Below are 22,516 nucleotides of genomic sequence, written 5' to 3' on the forward strand. Positions count from 1 at the left end.
ATTGATTAACTTAAACATAGTGCTTTGAAACAACGATAGGCTAGTCTTATAAAGCAAACATTTATTGTCAAAAATATCATTATTTTTAATTATAAATGTTAAATTGACCTTTTAAAATAAGCTGTCATTTATCCCAACATAGTCACTTTTCGCACATGTCCGCCGCCATTTTTAACTGACCAATTTAAAACATTATTTTCACAAATAACCACTAGATGGTGCCATAAACATGTGAAAATTACATACCATAGGTCATATGGCTTATTTGCTTTAAGAGCCCGCAAACATTGTGTATCATATTTGATAAAGATATGAAAAGTTATTAACAAGAAGCATTTGGAAACCTTAACACACACAATGTAAAGCTGAAGAGCTTTATCATACTTACTTTTGTAAAATACTCTATGTTGTATGTTGGGTAAAAACACAGATTATACAAACAGTGAGACACAGCTGGCAGGCTTATAAAGCGGAGGCTGTATTGTGATTGTCGTTTGCCCCATGCTGTCCTCCGCACAAATGCAACAGTAGTGGTTTTCTCTTTGTTAGTAATATAAGGCCTTGAAGGTGAGTGGGTCAGGCTGTTAGTCATAATTTTATAACATACCATGAGATGCCATTTTGCTCTGGGTTTGCACTATGGAATATTTAGAATGTTCTCCAGACTGAAGCAGCACAAGTTCATCAATTAAATCTTTATTAACCAACACAAGCTTCTAAATTTTTTTCTTTTTTTAATAAGGGTAAAGTGCAGAGTTTACACTCAGTTATTACCATATTCTGTTGCAGTGTGAACATAGCCTCTTTTTCCATTTCTATCTTTTTGTTTTATTTTCCTAGTTTCCTGAGCCTCTCTTTGTCTCAAAGGAGAGAATAAAAATTGTCTGAGGGGAAGTGCTTTAATGAACAAATTTAATGAATAATAAAGTGAATTTGAATTCAAGTCCTCACACACACATAGACTAACACAAATACAGCATTTCTATGACTAGAGCCCCATTCTCTCACTACTTGAGCTGCTCTATGTAGCAGTTCATCTCTGAACTTTCTACTCCCCTTGCAGAGTAGAAAACATGGAGATTGTGGGTTGGAAGTTGTGAAGCTCATTGGTGTGTTTAACGTATTCACAGGATGGGCAAGGAGGAGGCGGGAACCAGCTGAACAATCAACATAAACTTTTAAAGCCACAAATGCTTTCCAACATAAACAAAACAAAGACGCACACACACAACACGTGCATCTCTCTCTCTCTCTCTCTCTCTCTCTCTCTCTCTCTCGAACTGGTGTCCCTGGCTCCTCTTTATCCCTCTCCCAGCTGATTGGGCTGATTCAGTGCTGGGTGTCAATCGGTACGGCCCGGCCATGCCCTCCACCTCGTCACAGTGTGGAATAATGGCTCTCAGATACCTCTACACCCGCTCTGTCAGCCAGACTACCATCAGAGATGGACTGCAGAAAGAGAAACCATACAAACATTAGCCATTTCTGTATAGACAGGGGGTGCATGGCTCAATACATTAGTATAGATGTTAGAGGGAAATTGAGACACATGGGAGCCGTCTCTGTATGTGTGCATGCATGCTTGAAACAAGAGAGTGGTGGGAAATAGAAGCAAAGGCCATTTACGAAAGAGGATTGATATTCTCTGCACAGATGGATACAAGAGCAGTCATACCCACAGCATGCAGCAGTGATATTTTACCAAGACTTAAAGCCCTTGTTTTTGCACTTGGCTCTGGAGATTTGCAATATCTCCACGGTGAAGGAGAGGGCTGTGTTACCCTCACAGAAAAAAGTACTTCTGAAAGGATGCATTATGGGGAAAGCTGTAGCCTGTGGGTCATCAGGGTGTGAGCACAGAGTAATTTGTTGGCTTGCTAAAGCATGAGGGTTGCATCTATTGTTATTTGTGATCCTCAGGGTAAGGGATTCAAACTTTCATTCCTAAGGCCAGAAACATTCTTTACGCAAGACTTGAGCGCTTGGCTAACGCATTGCCAACAAGTGGCCTGGTTGAACATACTAACCCTGTGTGTTCTTGCGTTATTGTGGGGGTAACAAAACTCAGAACTCAAGGGGGTGAAACTAAAAACCAAATGTGTTATTATTCAAGTATATTGCTATAAATAGATTACCTTACTTGCTCAGCTATATTTTCAAAATGTTGCTCCACCATTAAAGGAGTTGACTTGAAAGAGAAGATTAAGTAAACTACTATTTTACAAATTTGAATGGATTGCATACATTGAAATTAAGTTATGACAAAATGTTCAAGAATTGTGATATATTAGATCTTTTTAATTGTAGTAAAAAGTAAATTGTCAAGCAGTAAATATCTTTTTTTAGGGTAACTCATCCCACAGCATATTTGCTACAGACATGATACTTTATGTGGCTCATTCAGCTTGAGCTCATGAAAATTATGTGGCAGTGGCAATATATTTTCGCAAAATAACATTACATGGTTCCTTACACGCATCATGGCAGTTCCAAGGTCAGATGTTCATTGTGTCATGCTGAAAGCAAGTTAAATGTTCTCCCGAACAGATTAAGTTTTTAAGTTTAATGCTCTATCGAGTTTTAACTCAACAAAACCTACCTCTCTACCCTGAACCTTAAGCCTAAATCTAACCAATATTGTCATAAAAGACCAGAGCTGCATTTCCCAAAAGCATTGCAAGCTTAAGTAGATCGTAGAGACCACTGGCATCAATGGTTTCTACGATCAGCATAGGCTTACGATGCTTTTGGGAAATGCTGCCCTGGTTGGGATCATTTAAAAAAGGTTGGGGGGGTGAGTGGGGCGATCCCATAGTCTCTGGATTATCTAGCCGTATCTAGGCATCAGAATCTCATAAGATACTTGGGGGTGAGCCATTTTGACTTGGGCCAATAAACAATCATATAGCAATTACTCAGTCTTTCAGAACACCCTAGTAACCACCTAGAAAACATTAGCAACTGAATAGCAATGTGCTAAAACATGCAGAACACATTAGCAATACCCTGGAAACCACCCACAACACCTCTGCACAGTGGTGGTGAGTTCTGCATGGGCACCACTCATGTTTTCCTCAGAAAATATACAAATCTATTTGTTGGTGGTGCATGTGAGGTCACAACATGAGCTTTGGGCTCCATCATGCTGACTATGGACCAGCACACCTGTGTGTTCTTACACTCTCTGGCTTTCATTCACTAGTGTGTTCTCTAAAAATAGATCTTTTTGTCAGTAAAGACCAAAACAGCCCAACTTCATTGATTTTGAACTGAGGGAGGAGATAACAGAAAGGTTGGCCTTTGATACTTTATAGTGTGATCTGACCAGCAGAACCCATTGAGACCAATTGAGCATGTGCAGACCGTGGAGTGTTTTTTAAAAGGATCATTTGAAGGTTTTCTTTTAGTGCTGTGCTTTTAAAAGGCTGGTTGTAATCTCTGACTTGTTTTCAGGCCTGATTGTGTGCTGTAGTTCTCATCTCTAAATCTATATTCCCCTAAACCACAATCCATGTTTTTTGGAACTGAGAAGTGGATTAAAAAAAATTTTATAGATCCAATTTTGTTTTGGGGTTCATGGGGATTTTGGCAGTAAAGCAGGTTTGGCTTAATCCCCCTGCACGAGGTCGAATTTCCAGGTCATTATTTAAATCCGTTAATAGTAAGAATGAAATTCAATATATTTCTAATAAATTAACAAGCTTCTACTTCACCCCTCGTGGAGATGCTAATCAAACACTGTCACAATATACAAGAAAATTGATGATGTGAAAATTTACAGATCAAAGTCGAACTCGGTACAGGGGATTGTTTTTGTAATTAGTCACCTTTCTCTTAATTTTAATTAAAAACAGCTCAATGTCAAAGCCGTTCGAAATCGCACATCTGCATAATGGATTTAAAAAATAGATACTCACTCATATACACATGTATTCATGCTAATATCTTGTTTGTGTATTGAATAAGAAAGGAAATGGGAACAATAGACATATATCTGTTCAGTCAGGGCGAAAATCTGTTTAAATAATTTCATCTAAAATCATAAACCTCTCCACCCATAGTGATAATAAAAACAAATTAGCTGTCCGCTGTGCAAGGTCACATGGAAGAGCAATTAAGACAAGGCACACTTTTGTTGGTGAAAAAATACACTAACTTTGGGGGTTCTGGAACAAAAAAGTTACTTATTGATGAATGTTCACGCTGCAGTTTCCCATACAGTGAAAGTTAATAGTGACCATGGCTTCAAGGCAAGATTTTCAGTGAAAAGTAGCCTAAATTTCTATATATTCCTCAATCAAAGCTATCGAATGTCTTCAGAAGACTTGGAAAATAGTGCACATGTCATATAGACTACTTTATGGTGTGTTTTTGTCCTTTTTGAAGCTTAACAGCCCCTGGTCACCATCCAATTACATAATATGGAAGAAAGCAGCTCGGACATTCTTCTAAACCTCCTTCTTTGGTGTTTCACACAATATAGAAAGTCATACAGTTTTGAAACGACATGGGGTTGAGTAAATAATACAAGAATACTAATTTTTGGGTGAACTATGTCTTTAATGTCATTAGCCTGCATAGTCATAGGTCAAAACTAGACAGCCAATATAAACTGACCAAAATTGCATGTCATTATTTTGTGGCACATTAATTTGGGTAAAGGTGTCGGAAATGCAATTACTTTCACAAAAATGGTCTTCCCACTGCACAAAAAGCTTCTTTTGAGGTCTTGAAAGATGTCAGGTCTCTTAATGGAACAATGGCTGACAAAGCTTGCTGTTCTGAATTCTCATTTGCATATCAAAATGACTGTGAATGGTGAAAGAGCATTCAGTTCCATCAAAAATTGGTTGACAGGTTTTGTTCCGATCAGGAAAAAGCATTCTCTCTCTCTTTCCCTCACACCGCAATGACAGTAATTCAAAGTGGGCTAAATGCAATCCCGCATTATGCCCACTGTTAAGCTAAAGTGAGCATGACTCAGCAGGTTTTTAAGCGCACCATAACTCTGATTGTTAGAGCGTCTGGGAAGCAGGGAGAGCTTTTTAATATTAAGCTGTCAAACGGATAGCGGGCGAATCCCAGGCAGAATGACTTAAGAAGGACTCGTGCTTGTAGGAGTCCCAGAAGTGTCTTTTCCCATTTCACTAATGTGCTCCTTTGCCCTGCGAGACACAACTTCTTTGCTCTGAATTTTAATGATGCTTTTAGGGGTTGGAAAATTTGTAAAGAGAAATTGCAGCATCCGTGATGCTGTGCGACTAGATCAAAAGGACAATGGGTGTCAAAAGTCAGTGGAGAAATCTGAGCCCACGGCTCAAGAAAATCCTTTCAAATTACAAATATGGCCAGTTTGTGCTTCTATGTGTGTAAGCTTTAGAGATGTTAGGTGTTGTGTGAGTTTAAAGACACAAAACAAAGGCTCTTTTATCCGGTCCAAGACATTTAAAACAATCATTGGTGTCCTGCTTTTACATAGGCATTGTGAACGATGTTGGCAGCTTTTTACAGAGTAAATAATGAACTCTATGGGCTGAATTGCTTTGTTACCAGTTCAAAACAGTAGTTCAAACTCATTTACATTGACAAGGCTCTCTTCAAAGCACTTTGTTTTTGTTTAATCATGTTCTTTAATTTCATCATGATGTTATTACATGTAAGTATTGATTTGGAAGAATTGAATTGATTGATTTTGGTTTAAAAGATCATCATTACTTATTGTTACTGTTACTTATAGTGGTGCTTGCTAAAGGAAACATTCTCTATTACTCAATTACTATTGTTCAAACTTGAGTTTAAGGATCTGAAGAAACCTCTAACCCTAAGTATTACATTTAGGAGTGGTGTGCTATTAATTTTCGGAGTAATTGGATTTATGATTTTTGTCCGGTGGACGATAGAATGGGCAATATACACTACCGGTCAAAAGTTTTGAAACACTTACTCATTCTTTATTATAATTTCTTTCACATTTTAGAATAATAGTAAAGTCATCAAAACTTTGGAATAACATAAATGGAACTATGGGAATTATGTTGTGACTAAACAAAATCCAAAATAAATCAAAACTGTGTTATATTTTAGCATCTTCAAAGTAGTCACCCTTTGCCTAGAATTTGCATACATGTACTGTTGACATTTTCTCAACCAACTTCTTGAGGTATCACCCTGGGATGCTTTTTAAACAGTATTGAAGGAGTTCCCATCTATGTTTGGCACTTATTGACTGCTTTTCTTTATTATTTGGTCCAAGTCATCAATTTCAAAAACTTTTTTTTTTAAAGTACATTTTAGTTTTATAATGAAATAAATTAATATGGTGGCACAATTACATTTTTGTCTACAAAAATAATTTCAAACATTTAAGCATACGCCTTCAGATCAAAAGATTTTTAAGATCATGAGAAATATTTCAGTCAAGTGTTTCAAAACTTTTGACCGGTAGTGTATATATATATATACGCATACCCTTAGTTCTTAATACTGTATATTGCCCCCTTTAGCATCAATGACAGTGTGCAGTCTTTTGTAATAGTTGTCTATGAGGCCCCAAATTCTTGCAGGTGGTATAGCTGCCCATTCGTCTTGGCAAAATGCCTCCAGGTCATGCAGAGTCTTTGGTCATCTTGCATGAACTGCACGTTTGAGATCTCCCCAGAGTGGCTCAATGATATTAAGGTCAGGAGACTGTGATGGCCACTCCAGAACCTTCACCTTTTTCTGCTGTAAGCACTGGAGGGTCAACTTGGCCTTGTGCTTAGGGTCATTGTCGTGCTGGAAAGTCCAAGAGCGTCCCATGCGCAGCTTTCATGCAGAACAATGCAAATTATCTGCCAGTATTTTCTGATAACATGCTGCATTCATTTTGCCATAAATTTTCATAAGATACCCTGTGCCTTTAGAGCTCACACACCCCCAAAACATCAGTGAGCCACCAACATGATTCACAGTGGGGATGGTATTCTTTTCACTATAGGCCTTGTTGACCCCTCTCCAAACATAGCGCTTATGGTTGTGACTATAAAGTTCTATTTTGGTCTCATCACTTCAAATTACATTGTGCCAGAAGCTGTGAGGCGTGTCAAGGTGTTGTTTTTTGTGGCATTGGCGCAGTAAAGGCTTCTTTCTAGCAACTCGACCATGCAGCTCATTTTTGTTCAAGTATCGTCATATTGCGCTCCTTGAAACAAATACACCTTCTTTTTCCAGAGCAGCCTGTATTTCTCCTGAGGTTACCTGTGGGGTTTTCTTTGTATCCCGAACAATTTCTTCTGGCAGTTGTGGCTGAAATCTTTCTTGGTCTACCTGACCTTGGCTTGGTATCAAGAGATCCCTGAATTTTACACTTCTTAATAAGTGATTGAACAGTACTGACTGGCATTTTCAAGGCTTTGGATATCTTTTTATATCCTTTTCCATCTTTATAAATTTCCATTACGTTGTTACGCAGGTCTTTTGACAGTTCTTTTCTGCTCTCCATGGCTCAGTATCTAGCCTGCTCATTGCATCCACGTGAGAGCTAACAAACTCATTGACTATTTATACACAGACACTAATTGCAATTTAAAAAGCCACAGGTGTGGGAAATTAACCTTTAATTGCCATTTAAACCTGTGTGTGTCACCTTGTGTGTCTGTAATAAGGCCAAACATTCAAGGGTATGTAAACTTTTGATCAGGGCCATTTGGGTGATTTCAGTTATCATTATGATTTAAAAAGGAGCCAGACAACTATGTGATAATAAATGGCTTCATATGATCACTATCCTTAAATAAAAGACAGTTTTTTTTTTTGCATGATCAGTCATATTTTCAAAATTAATGCCAAAATTTCACAATTTCTGCCAGGGAATGCAAACTTTTGAGCACAACTGTATATATATATATATATATATATATATATATATATATATATATATATATATATACATGCAATAAAGAAGGGACCTGAGCCATATGTAGTAAGGCTGTCAAATTAAAATTCAAAATTCTAATATTCATCAAATTTGAGATAAAAATGCACATTTAAATGCTAAAATAAGAATTCAAATTTTGCATGTGTGCCAAGCACTGACGATGACTTACAGACCAAACGCATTCTTCACAAAACCAGCAAGACATGGCTCAACATTTGTCCAGCGCATGCTTACATAGAAAAAGATGGCAGTGTTCAGAGTGAACAGAGCTAAAGGCTCTGCAGGGTAAAAGGCTCCTTTGATTTGATTTTCTCCCAAAACACTAAATCGCATCAAAAACTACAACAGCACTTTCCTAAACACCTGTTTTTCACTATACACTGGAAAATATTTCTGATCCGTGAGATCATTGTGTGTAAAGTCTAAAGTTTTTTTTTACGGTCATTTGATCTAATATTTAACAATTTTTTAAATGTTGCAAATTTCTGTAGCTAATGAATATCCTGGAAATTATCACATTTACTTAGAGACAAACAACTTTTTTGTCATTTTCAGTTTTGTTCAAGGTGATTATTTCAATAAAATGTCAATAACAATCTAATAAGTAAAAGGATAGTCTTTGGGGTAAAAATCCCCCCTGCTGCAGGGGCTAAAGGCCCCTGTTAAACACACTGATTTTCTTGAGAAGGACAAATAGATTTGTGATGAAGAATGTTCAAAGTGGGCTCACATTGACTGATCCAATAACAACGAAGATTAATTTGTTTATAAAATACTTGAGATGTTATGAAATGTCAATTGTGATAGAAATGAACAAGAAATTATCCACCCTTTTCTGAAGTGGTTATTTTGAATTAGCATTATCTTAATTTATTACTAAAAAAAGCATCTTGCTATCTCAAAACTATTTGTATATGTTGCCTTATAACTATTGACTGTTATCTACACTATATCAATATAACCCCGCTGGGGGCCTTTTACCACAAGTGAGGGAGGCTTTTACCCCAGGTGTGGGGTAAAAGGCTCTCTCGCCACCTTTTTTCTTTTTCTTAAATGAATTGTATTCAAAACAATCTTCTGCCTTTCTTTCTTTTCACACAAATTATGTTGCTCCATCAAGATTCAATAAAAGGAAATGTATTTCTTAAATCTTGATACATTTTGTGACCAGAAAAAAAGCTCATTTTCCTTGAGGTGTGCCTTTAGCCCCGTTGTACCTTATAGGCCCTTTCCCATCTACAGTCCTGGTGCTTTTCCCTTAGTAACTTTCTAGATGAGAACTCTTAAGAGGAATGGCACACCTGTGGAAACCTTTCCCCTCTTGCATTCGCACTGCAAAAGTAACCCCCATAGTGACGTCATGTAGTATCGACCATTTTTCTTGTGACTTTATTTGCACGCTCTATTCAATAACAACACTGACGGAGAACACCGGGATTGGAGCTACACTTTTGTTAAGGCAGTTTTATATGAATGGAAAACGTAGGTAGCTGCCTCATCAGTTAATGGTTTAAACAACAACAGTTTTGGATGAACAGAACTCTCTGAACCTTTTAAAAAGCACCTTATTTCATCCTACTTTCACCCATAATACCTCCTGAGCTTTTATGACTCAACATAAATTACTGTACTGAAATACTCACTCACTGACTTAAAAAAGACATCTTGATGGAAGTTAACCATGCAGTAACAGGCACGCAATACTCCCTATGTCTTTTTTGGAGTTCTGTCTACAGCTATACCCTTCTCCCAAAAGTACCTACCCTGGAGTGGGAGCTAAATGTCCCCTAACGCAGCTTTGAGGAACTATAGTTCCTCAGGTGCAAAAGCGACGAAAAGTACTAGTTCCGGGGAAAGTACCTAAAACGGGCTTTAGTACCTCCAGTGGGAAAGGGCCTTATGGCACTGGTATAGGCTACTGTGTAACACTAGCACAGTATCATTTATTGTAGCGTTTCTTTTCTCTTTTCACTTTTTACTGAAGATTTGAGAAAATTAATTGGCTAAATCTTTTGACTGTTTTTTGTGCCCCTTTGGAGACAACGTCGATTTAAAAATCAGGTGTCTTGTAGATTTTCACCCCTACCTGAAAGAATGTCTTTAAAATTAAAAAACAATTTGAATTGTCTTTAAAATTTGAATACAATTAGAAAATCATTTGAATTTTTATAATATTTCAGTGAGAAAATCTTATTTAGTTTTTAGACCTGCTGATAGCCCTAATATGTAGGGACCAGCATACCACATAGACTTGGACTAGTAAGCAACTATACCTAGCCACCATACAGCAACACACTTAGAAGACCTAAGCAATTACATAGCAACGTGTCATTTAATCAGAAAATGTAAAAATCTAGTTCAAGTTCAGTTTGTATTAATTGCAAAGGTACATTGCAAAGTTTTCTTCACCTTGGTGTCATTTTCTTTACAGTTTATCTCACCCCAATAACTATTAAAGCAAACCAATTCCATTTTTCATGCTTGGACTATTTGTCCCACCTTCTCAAAAGATGCTGTGTCCTGAACCAAAATGCAAAAGACACATCAGTGATTCCTCTTTTTGTCATGTTTGTTTTCCTCCTCTTGAGTAATGTTTTTATGAAGAACAGATGTGTGCAGGGTGATAGCTTTTATCGAAGGCAAATATCAAACAGTCTTTGTATTTACTAATGGATGAATAAGACTCTCACTCGTTCTGTCTTGTCTGCAAGGTTCTATGAGGCATATTCACTTTGAAATGCACTGAATGTATAACCTTGGCTGTCATGCAGCCTACACTCTTCAGTCGGCACTTTGCGTCAAAGGAAAACGTGAAACATTCTTTATTTCTCTGCAAGCAGACGGTCTACATTGCAGTCTCACAGATGGCTCCAAAAAGCAACATAAAAGTGTCAAAAAAGTAGTCAATGCACTGTTTTCTAAGTCTTCTGAAGCCATGGGATATCACTGTTTGACAAACAGACTGAAATTTAAGTCGTTATTCACTGAAAAACAATTACATGTCAATGCCATCATTATGTCAATGCCACAAGACCATGTGAACAACAGGCAAGTTTGAATATGCGATTATAAGTGATTAAGAACTTAAATTTCGATCTGTTCATCACACAGTGCTGTTGTATGGCATCTGAAGACTTGGAATATTGTGCATGCATAATATGGACACGTTTTTGAAGCTTTTATGTTACCTTTTTTTGTCATTTTTTTTTTTAGCTCAACAGCCCCCAGTCACCATTCACTTTTATTATATGGAAAAGAGTGGCCATTACATTTTTCAACATATCTCCTTTTGTGTTCCACAGGTTTTGGAACAGTATGAGGGTGAATAAGTGATGACAGTATATACATTTTTTGGTGAACTATCCCTTTTAATTTGCATTCTTTATGGCTACTGTTGCTGAGATTACTCAGCCCACTCACACAAAAGTATGTTTTCTCCTGTAAAACCAGACAGTCTTTTTCCTTTAGAAGAGACATGAAACTTGGGCGCGGAGCCTCTCTTATCTGTTGGTTGAATTAGCATAGAGTTCTCACCTAACCCTTGAAACCTCCCTCCAATGAAGCCATAAACATTTATTAGAACCGCTATCAATGCACACCAGATGGCTAGTACAGCCACACAGCTCGCCTCACACGACAAGCACAGAGCAAGTTGAGGTTTTGGGCATGAAAGTACAGATTTTGCTTCAAAATTATTGACGGTGACTCAGCCCCATGGCTATACCATGTTTTCCATGCGGTTCCTCTCTGGGGCTGCATGTAATTTGTTCTGTAAATATTGGGTACTTAAGTGAAGTACATTGGTCCTGGAAATGCAATTACTGCATGCAAACATCTTCATTGTTATCAATAACAGCTGTGCATTAATTTCTGCTCCTGCCGCAGTGTCAGATATCGATCGTAATCTGGAGGAGATTGCTAATGAAGTTTCCTGGATACTCTGAGAACCAGTTTTGGGCTGAAGCCAGCCTTATTATACATGCATAAGACCAACTCACTTTTGGTTGAAGTTCACCTTTCAGTCTCATCTGGAACAAGTTTTACCTCTCTTTTGTGTTACATTGAGTGATATTAAAACAGTAGTTCACCAAAACAAAATCTAAATTCTGTCATCATTTACTCTCATGTCGTTCCAAACCTGTATGACTTGCTTTTTCACCCATAGAACACATTAAGAGAAATTTGTAAGAACATCCTGGAAGTTCATTTCAATTTAATGAAAGAGAATGAGGACTGTGGCTGTCCAGCTGCAAAATAACAAAAAAGCAACACTGAAGTATTATATCATATCAGAAGAGGTCTATAGGACTCCAAGTCCAACTTCAAGTCTAATTTCAAACAACTTCCAAGTCTTCTGGAGTCATACGATAGCTTTCTGTGAGGAATAGAAAGTTTTTATTTATTAAAAATCTTACCCTTTACTGTGGCACTCAAATCAAATATGGCACATATTGACATGTCGTATCAGGTTTGGCACTATGTCACCAAATGCCACTGGTTCTCCATGTCTTGTAATCAAACCTCAAAGTCATCAAACCTGATGTGGCATGTCTAATGTGAAATATAGTGCACAAATCACATGGGCTTTTCTTTTGTTTTTTGTTGTGTTGTTTTGTGTTTTGGCAGCTTGACAGCCCCAGTCCTCTTTTACTTTCATTAAACGGAAAAGAGTGGCCAGGATATTCTTCAAATATTCACTTTTTTTTAAGGGCATCTGGGCTGTCGAGCTTCAAAATGACCAAAAAAGCAATATATAAATCTACAAAGTAGACTTTTTATATTCTATATGACACTATATTTTAAGTCTTCTGAAGCCATGTGATATCATTGTTTGATGAACAGACTGAAACTGAAATGTTATTCACTGAAAAAAAAAAAAAGAAACATTAATGATATCATGATGTTAATGCCAAGTGACCAATTTTTATTGATAATTGCATGTCAAGTAACCAAAAGGCAAGTTTGATTATGCTTTGAATTTTGTTTTGTTTTTTTCTTTTGTTTTGCTTTGTTTTTGTTTTGTTTATGTGGCATCTTGACAGCCCTAGTCCTCTTTCACTTTCATTAAACAGAAAAGAATGGCCAGGATATTCTTCAAAAATTCAACTTTTTAGTTCCACAGAAGTAAAAAGTGATGGAGTTTAGGTTTGGAACAACATGAGGGTGAGTAAATGATGACAGAATCTTCATTTTGAGTCAACTTTTCCTTTAGTATCACTCAATCTACCACAAAGACAGATAGTTAAAACTTGTTCCAAATTAGATTAAAGGGTAAACTTAAATCAGCCTCAAACTAACAGCTGTAATTTTACTCAAACAGGACAGCTGGTGTTCTCTCTCTCTCTCTCTCTGTGTGTGTGTGTGTGTGTGTGTGTGTGTGTTATTCCTCTTGTCACGACTGCATTTTAAGTCTAGTGATAGCTCTTTACACTTTGAAGTCTGTTCACTCACCTTAGAGTAAAACAGCTCAAGTTCAACTGCCTTGTTAAATTAGTTTTCTGTTGCTAGGGGAATCCATTTTCATTTGTTAGTTTGGTATGTGTATTTATTATTTGATGTAATTACATCTTCCTCGGCATACATGATTAAAAGATTCTGATGCTGAATAGTGAATAGAGAGTGTTGTGTTATAATTAAAACACAATGATTCCATAGACCAGAGTCAGAACGTAACGGGTTTGCAGCACAAATGTCACTTAAATTTATTTTATTATTTTTTTACTTTGATTTGTAATTATATTCTGATTTGTAGTTATACAGATATTAAATAAAATATGAGTTGATGTAGATTTGATGAGTTGATGTTGATTTTGTAAGTAATGGCATCTTGATTGGTTTGATTGAGAATTTATCTTAATGGATTGATTAAACTGAATTGTTTGACAAAGAGGATGGAACCCTGTGAGTTTTATATTGTTATAAAGAAATGGGTAAAAATGTCCCTATTAATTAATTCCAGGTGACAAATATTGCCCTTAATAAATAAAAAAAGATCATTTCTGCCTTGACTGTGTTTTTTTTTATTTATTTTATTATTATTATTATTATTATTTTACTCATAGTGGTGCATATATTTTTCATCTAAATGTTCATTAGCACATAGAGTTCATGCAAATATGTTGTGAAGCTTGAGGGTGTTGCAATACACAGTTTCATCACTGAGGGTCACTACATGCTCACCGTGGACCTAATTGTGGCAAAGGAAGGATTAAAGGGATAGTTCATCTAAAAACGAAATTCTCTCATCATTTACTCACCCTCATGCCATCCCAGATGTGTATGACTTTCTTTCTTCTGCAGAACACAAATGAGGATTTTTAGAAGAATATTTCAGCTCTGTAGGTCCTCACAATGCAAGTGAATGGGTGCCAACACTTTGAAACGCCAAAATCCACATAAAGGGAGCATAAAAGTAATCCATACGACTCCAGTGGTTAAATCCATGTGTTCAGACATGATATGATAGGTGTGGGTGAGAAACAGATCAATATCTGAGTCATTTTTTGTCATAAATTCTCCTCCCTGCCCATTAGGGGGTGATATGCACATAGGATGTGAATCACCAAAAACAGGAGAATGAGAAAGTGAAAGTGGAACTTGACTGAGCAGGAAGGAGGATTTATAGTAAAAAAAAAAAGAAAAAAGAAAAGAAAAAAAGGCCTTGAATATTGATCTGTTTCTCACCCACACCTATCAAATTGCTTCAGAATATATGGATTTAACCACCAGAGTCATCTGGAGTACTTTTATTTTGCCCTTATGTGGATTTTTAGCTTCAAAATTTTGGCACCCATTCACTTGCATTGTATGGACCTACAGAGCAGAGAAATACTTACAAAAATCTTCGACTGTGTTCAGCAGAAGAGTCATACACGTCAGTGATGGCATGAGGGTGAGTAAATTATGAGAGAATTTTAATTTTGGGGTGAACTAACCCTTTATTGGCTAAATAAATGTAGTTTAGAAGCTGATGTTGTAAAATGATGTAATAAAAGGCAATGTCTTTTTATACTAAAGATTAGAAAATCACCAGTTCAAATATTAAGGACTGTCTTAGAATGATTTCTCAAATGAAAGTTAAATTGCAGAAGAGTGCAATATCAGTATTCACCAGCCTTGCTGTTGTTCCAAATAATCCTTCAATCTCTTTTTAGCTTCAATGACTTCATATAAATTACTTAAGTCAAGTGTGTCTGACTTTCAAATGGACCACCAATGAAAATCCCTAATTATTTGGTCACATATCTGCCAACAAGTATAACTCCTTATTTTTGAGTGGCTTCCTCTTGTCCAATAGCATGCTCAGTGATCAAGAGAAATGAATGCCTTTGTCTCTGGATGGCTCAGGCCATTGAATTGATAGGCATTGAACTCTGTCTGGCACCCAGATTACAGCACTGTGGCTATTCTGGGTTTCCGGTGAGCAGTCAAAATGAATGGGAGACCCAGAGACACATTGTCGTTCCCACCAGGTTATGAGGGCACATTCTGTCTCTCATTAGAACACCTCCACAAGTACCCCTGGCGGGTTTGGTGAGAAGCCTCAGGTGGCCAATTTAATTAAAATCACTGCACTTTTTTAATGGATTCAAAGTGCTCCCAATTACACATTTTTTTATCCTTTCCACCCCCATCCTTCCTCACACCCTGACCTTGTGAAAAGCCTCAGATCAATAAAGTACCTTAAAAGTAAATTCTGTCATTTTGTTGTTTGAATCTGTTTAAGATGTTAGGCAGAATTTTACTCTCTCCATTCACTTTTATTGCATCTTTTTCCCATACAATGAAAGTAAATAGCGACTGAAGCTAACATTCTGCTTAACATCTTTTGTGTTCCACTGATGAAAGAAAATAATATGGGTTTAGAACAAAAATTGGGTGAACAAATGGTTACAGAATATAAATTTTTTGGGCAACTCTTCCTTTAGTTCTTGTGGTGTACTACAGGACCTAAGACTTTAAGAACACAAACTCTACTTTAGCTTTTTTCCTCTCTCATTTTCAGACAATCAAGTATTGGCTTTTGGCCAGCTAGTGAGTACATCCAAAACGTATGAGGACCACGACCCCAAAGAAGGCAGAAAACCGGTCACCATCACCAAGCCTCTTTTATGGAGTATGGGAATTTAAAGTCTTTGAACAATCCACCTGAGAACCAAGCCTTTAAACAGCACTAACAACCTTTTATTAATGACAGACAATGAGTAGTGTAACCTTTGTTTTATTAACACAGCCAAAAATAAAAATGTTAAAACACAAAAAAAAAAAAAGATTTTTACAAATGTCCGCAGTCAGTTCATCATCCAACACCGTTTCAGGCAGCCGAGGGTCTGTATGGCTTCACAATGCAGCGGATTCAACCACCACTGTAAACAAAAGACAAAAAAAACCTGATTTAATCACAGACCAAAAACTGAATGCAAAGTATTCTTAAATCTGTAAAAAAATAAAAAAAGCAATCTGGATCAAAGCATCAATCACCACCTGAGGTCCAAGCTTTAATGTACTAATAAAGTAGTATAGTAAAGTATTAGACATTTAGTTTTTTCATGAAACAAGATTTATGAATGAATCAGCCACAACATTAAAACCACCTGCCTAATATTGTGTAGGTCCCCCCCCGTGCTGCCAAAACAGCACCAACCCGCATCTCAGAATAGCATTCTGAGAGTATAATCTTCTCACCACAATTGTACAGAGCGGTTATCTGAGTTACCGTAGGCTTTGTCAGTTCGAACCTGTCTGGCAATTCTCTGTTGACCTCTCTCATCAACAAGACATTTCCATCCACAGAACTGCCGCTCACTGGATGTTTTTTGTTTTTGGCACCATTCTGAATAAATTCTAGAGACTGTTGTGTGTGAAAATCCCAGGAGATCAGCAGTTACAGAAATACTCAAACCAGCCCATCTGGCACCAACAATCATCCATGTGATTATCTAATCAGCCAATCGTGTGGCAGCAGTGCAGTGCATAAAATCATGCAGATACCGGACAGGAGTTTCAGTAAATGTTCACATCAACCATCAGAGTGAGGAAAAAATGTGATCTCAGTGATTTGGACCGTGGCATGATTGTTGGTGCAAGATGGGCTGGTTTGAGTATTTCGTCTCCTGGGATTTTCACGCACAGTCTCTAGAATTTACTCAGAATGGTGCCAAAAACATCCAGTGAACAGCAGAGGGGTATTCCAAAAAGCAAGGTTAACTTACTGTGAAATAAACCCTGAACTCTCGGTCAATTAACCCAAAACTTGCTTACTCGTGGTCTGTGGGTTCCAGAACACCTGCGCAGGGTTAGTTCTCTCAACTGTGAATTTGAAACTCAGAGTTTGTGCACGTTCTCAGTGAACTCAAAAAGGCATTCTCACCAGATCGCCGAATTCACGGGTCACCATGGAAACAGATGCTAAGAAGGTGCGCCCTATTTCAATGACACAGAACTTGAAGTTTTAATGACTGCAAATGAGCATTACTTCATCTTCACTCATAATAGCGACAGGAGCTGCATTTGTTTAGGACTGACAGTTTGCTTGACAAAGTATACTGAATCATTGTGAATTTTTAAATGAATAAAACTATAAAGTTTTACCGTACATGTAAAAGCTTAATTCAACATTAATATTAGACCTCTTTCGCTTACATTAATGTTTAATAGGTCGCCGTTATGTTATTTGTTTGCACTGAACCTCATTATAAGTATTAACATTCATATTCTATTAATATTATAATAGGCTATAGGTTTACTATACATTTTAAGATTAATTTTACTGGTACTTACCATGTTTTGTGCATGCTAATTTTATTTTAATGTATGTCATGTGAACAATATATTTCCCGTTTTTTCCTCCCCTATTTGGAATGCCCAATTCCCAATGTGCTCTAAGTCCTCGTGGTGGCGTAGTAACTCGCCTCAATCCGGGTGGCGGAGGATGAATCTCAGCTGCTTCCGCGTCTGAGACCGTCAATTCGTGCATCTTATCATGTGGCTTGTTGAGCGCGTTACCGCGGAGATGTAGCGCAGGTGGAGGCTTCACGCTGTTCTCCGCAGCATCCACGCACAACTCACCACGCGCCACACCGAGAGCGAGAACCACATAATAGCAACCACGAGGAGGTTACCCCATGTGACTCTACCCTCCCTAGCAACCGGGCCAATTTTGGTTGCTTAGGAGACCTGGCTGGAGTCACTCATTCGAACTCGCGACTCCAGGGGTGGATTTCCTTTATTTTTAATACCATTTGATGTACCCAGTTGGGGTCTCTAAAAACTTAGAATCATATCACCTTTAATTTCCCCCAGTTGCTGATGGTGTCATTGTATTAATAGACCCTCTTTCAATTGTAGGATCTCCCACAGCTTTCATCATTTTCCATAGATTTAATGTAATGCTTTTCAGTAGGCCACACATGATTATTCATGTGCACTATAAGATGAAGATCTGCTGTAACAGAGGTGGACAATGTTAGAAGTTACATGTCCATTGTGTTGTTTTCTTATTTGATGTGGCATTTAAACTTTTTTGTTGTCTTGTCCCCTAAAAGGCAAAGGCTGTGCAGTCTCATGTACAGTAGGGTCCATCTGCCTCCAGCAACTTGGTACTGAATGAAATTATGTTGTTTTAATTGAAGATCATGTGTCTAATTATACATTATAGATGTTCATGATCTCAGCATTAGGGAAAAGTAAAGCATATCTTCCTTGTTAATAGTAAGCTGTAAAAGGTCCCTATTATAAGGCAGAACAAAAATGTAATTTAGAGATGGACCATGTACAGCTTCTGATGGAGTAGAGGTAGCTGAGCATCAGAAATACATCTTTTCACTGAATCACCTGACCACCAGCTAAATGAAGGCACTGTGGGTGACTCTAAATAACAGCATGTCTCATTTATATTTTCAGATAATAAAGAGAGTACAATGAACAAGTCTGGAAATGTGTGCATTTATATTTACAGTACATGAAATCTCTAACCTCTATGCTATATCTGTGGTCCATGAAATTCGCATATTATCTAGTTAGTGAAGAATAACGAGTGATTAATTGCTTAAGCTTTTAATTGTAATACATCACCTACATATTGATCCTATGGAATATAATTTTATAAATAACATTAATATTGACTGAAGGAACTGTATATAGAATGTGGGTACTATAATTTTATTCTATGAAATGTATAGAATAAAAATTATTTATTAGAAGGGCTTAATATAATATAAATACATAAAGCCCTGTCTTTGCAGTGAAGAGTGTGGAGGCCTTTCCAATGTGTTCTGCATTGTGTCACTATTAAAAGGACACATGCGCTGACAGCCTCTGAAACTTACTGACATCTACCTGAAATAAACTAACTCTGGAACATAACCTACTCCAGAGCAGGTTATATTCAGAGAGTAAGTTGCTATGGCTACTAACATACCCTGAAAGTTACCTCAGTTTTTGGAACAGAAAGCTGAGGGTATCCGCTTACTCCAAGTAAACTTACACGGGTAAGTCGCTTAACCTGCCTTCTGGAATACCCCTATGCGGCAGTTCTGCGGATGGAAACGCCTTGTTGATGAGAGAGGTCAACAGAGAATGGCCAGACTGGTTCGAACTGACAAAGTCTACGGTAACTCAGATAACTGCTCTGTACAACTGTGTTGAGAAGAATATCATCTCAGAATATTCTGAGATGCGGTTTGGCGTTGTTTTGGCAGCACAAGGGGGACCTACACAATATTAGACAGGTGGTTTTAATGTTGTGGCTGATCGGGGTATTGCTTTTTTTTCTTGCATTAACTCCAACCAGCTGAATTACATTAAACTGAGTTGATGTAAATAATCTTACACAATGATGTTGTTGATGGGGATGTGGATGAGTTTGACAAAGAATCCAATGAAGCCCATGATGGCAAATCCTATCGCTGTTGCCATAGCAATCTTTTGGAATTCTAAGCAAAAAATATAAAAAATATTAGTGTATTTCAGCATAACTTCTTCAGTAAATGTAATAATAAATATTCTGAGACCAGTAAAACACTGCATATTTTTTAGGATTGAGTGATTGAAAAGTTAGAAAGGCTGTTTAGTATGCCTGGAAATAAATTCTTGCAACTTTGGTACCTGAAGTGGTCTATGGACTTTACACATACATTTTTACCAAAGTTTTGGATACAGATTGAATTTTTTGGATATGCATTACTTTGCAGTATATACATACTAGATTTAGTTAGCTTATTTGAGCTTTTTATCTGCATAGAGGGTTTTATGTTATTACAAAATAACTAAATGCATATAGGACTTCCTCTTGTTACCGATTATCAGAATGAAAGAGTATAATCATATAGAAGTTTCTTTATGCACCCTTTCAACCTTTCTAAATTAGAGAGATTTAATAGAAGTGCTCGACATACCTTTTCTGTCTGGTTTTGTGCATCTTTTGACTAGTCTGATGGAGTCCTTGACGAACTGCCTGCTAGGCTCCACGAACTGCATGACTTGATCCATGTTGAGCTGAGGCTGAAAACAACAGAATCCGATCAGAACAAAAACATCTCATCAGCGTGACCTGATTCGCCATTATCCGAGTCTAATTACAACAACATCAAGTACACATCAGCATGTTGAAGGCAACTGCCCACGTACTACCATATCTCAAAAAACTACTTAGTACTTGTAACACGACACAGGAAAATAGTTTCATACCGTAAATGAAAACTACCATTTTGTCGCTTTTAATGACTTGTTTAACCTAGACTACTGTTTGGTTTAATAGCACAGTTAGTTAAGATGCTGCTACCGTCACACTATCAAGATGAAAACGTTAGTAAATAAACGGATTTTCGTTTGGTTAACGAGTAGAACTTAAGCTTTTGAAATGGAAAGAACGTTAATAAAAATCAAATAAGGCCAGTAATTGCAGATGATCAGTAAGAATTACAGTTTACACAAACTCAGATCAGCCACGTCCTCAGTAGTCCAAAAATATTATCTTCTTTTATATAGATTCCAAACACATTCGTCACTTGAAACCAAATACAAACCACTGAAAAGTTAAAGTTGAGGGAAAAGACACTTACCTGTGTTTGCAAATCAAACGCTGGAGTAATGTTCAGCTGAATGTAACAAACTGTGTGTAAAGCCACGTAGATTTAACTGCGGAAAGACTGACGCAGCGCTAAGAGAGACGCATGCGTACTCGCTCACAGCTGCTGCTCACAGTGACGTGATCACTGCCATCTAGTGATTGGAGTTTAGAATGCAATTAGATGTCTTAGTCATCCTTGATGATAATACTGCCTACGATGGCCTAGGGGTGCACAATTCAACAAAATTAACAAAGCAAATAATAGCTTCATTTTCTGCTATTTATTTGCAGTTAATAAATAGTTTAAAACACAACAGAAATAAACCACAGCACAAATAAATTAAGCCAATGGAAGTAAGCCACAACACAACAGACAAGCAACAAAACAATGAAAATAAACCACAACGCAACAGAAAAGCCACAGCACAAATAAAATAAGCCACAACACAATTTAATTAAGCCACAACACAATTTAATTAAACCAAAACACAATGGAAAAGCTATAAAACAACGGAAATAAACCGCAACACAACAGCAAAACCATAACACAGAGAAAATAAGCCACAACACGATGGAAATAGGCCACAGCACAACAGAAAAGCCACAACACAACGAAATGTGACACAACACAAACACAATGGAAATAGGCCACAGCGCAACAGAAAAGCCACAACACAGAGAAAATAAGCTACAACTCAACCGAAAACCCACAACACAACGAAATATGACACAGCACAATGGAAATAAGCCATAACACAACATAAAAGCCACAATACAAAGAAAAGAAGCCACAACTCAACAGAAAACCCACAACACAATGAAATGTGACAACACAAAAACAATTGAAATAGGCCACAGTGCAACAGAAAAGCCACAACACAAAGAAAATAAACTACAACTCAACCGAAAACCCACAACGAAACGAAATATGACACAACACAATGGAAATAAGCAACTACACAACATTTGGACTCACACTGACAGGTATGGATGCAGCATCATTCAAACGCAATAGTTTTCAGTTAAAGATGCCACTGTAGAAAATCCCTTTTCACAGATCAGTCATGATTAATTTAATCCATGGGTGAATTTGTCCAATAACAGGGCGGTTACTGAGAGTAAGTAGTATTCATCTGGTCATGTGATTCTAACATGGCAGCCCCCATGAGGGGACCCTTTCCATGTAAAAGCCACAATACAAAGAAAATAAGCCACAACACAACAGAAAAGCCACAACATAAAGAAAATAAGCCACGACACAACAAAAATAAGACACAATGCAACGGAATTAAGATTGAATGAAATTATGATCTCACCAGCATAGAGTCAGAACTGCCACACAAATTAAAATGCAGTGTTCAAAAATGTTTATTTTCTGTTAATATCATTGTGTTGTGGCTTTAAAAACACACATAGGTTTAAATGGCAATTAAAGGTTAATTTCCTACACCTGTGGCTTTTTAAATTGCAATTAGTGCCTGTGTATAAATAGTCAATGAGTTTGTTAGCTCTCATGTGGATGCACTGAGCAG

At 37.2% G+C, this 22,516-nt stretch overlaps 1 protein-coding gene and 1 pseudogene across 1 annotated transcript; one reads left to right on the top strand and one right to left on the bottom strand.

The window, feature by feature from the left end:
• LOC127434514 (thiamin pyrophosphokinase 1-like) overlaps positions 1 to 16,056 on the top strand; it is a 133,647-nt pseudogene extending 117,591 nt beyond the window's left edge.
• A 64-nt stretch (positions 16,057 to 16,120) lies between these two features.
• Positions 16,121 to 21,136, bottom strand: LOC127434633 (protein transport protein Sec61 subunit gamma). Its single transcript, XM_051687508.1, has 4 exons — positions 20,977 to 21,136; positions 20,311 to 20,416; positions 19,746 to 19,848; positions 16,121 to 16,281 (listed from the first exon to the last, which is right to left on the bottom strand). The coding sequence occupies exons 2-4, from the start codon at positions 20,402 to 20,404 to the stop codon at positions 16,272 to 16,274; spliced, it is 207 nt and encodes a 68-aa protein (XP_051543468.1). The 5' UTR covers positions 20,405 to 20,416; positions 20,977 to 21,136; the 3' UTR covers positions 16,121 to 16,271.
• Between the last annotated feature and the right edge of the window lie 1,380 nt (positions 21,137 to 22,516).

The sequence above is a fragment of the Myxocyprinus asiaticus genome, chromosome 44 (genome assembly GCF_019703515.2).
Source record: "Myxocyprinus asiaticus isolate MX2 ecotype Aquarium Trade chromosome 44, UBuf_Myxa_2, whole genome shotgun sequence".
Taxonomy (NCBI): Eukaryota; Metazoa; Chordata; class Actinopteri; order Cypriniformes; family Catostomidae; genus Myxocyprinus; species Myxocyprinus asiaticus.

Coding starts and splice junctions, on each gene's coding strand:
- LOC127434633 (XM_051687508.1), bottom strand. CDS start 20,404: ATGGATCAAGTCATGCAGTTCGTGGAGCCTAGCAGGCAGTTCGTCAAG. Junction 19,849..20,310: donor CACAAAACCAGACAGAAAAG/GTATGTCGAGCA, acceptor TTTTTTGCTTAG/AATTCCAAAAGATTGCTATG.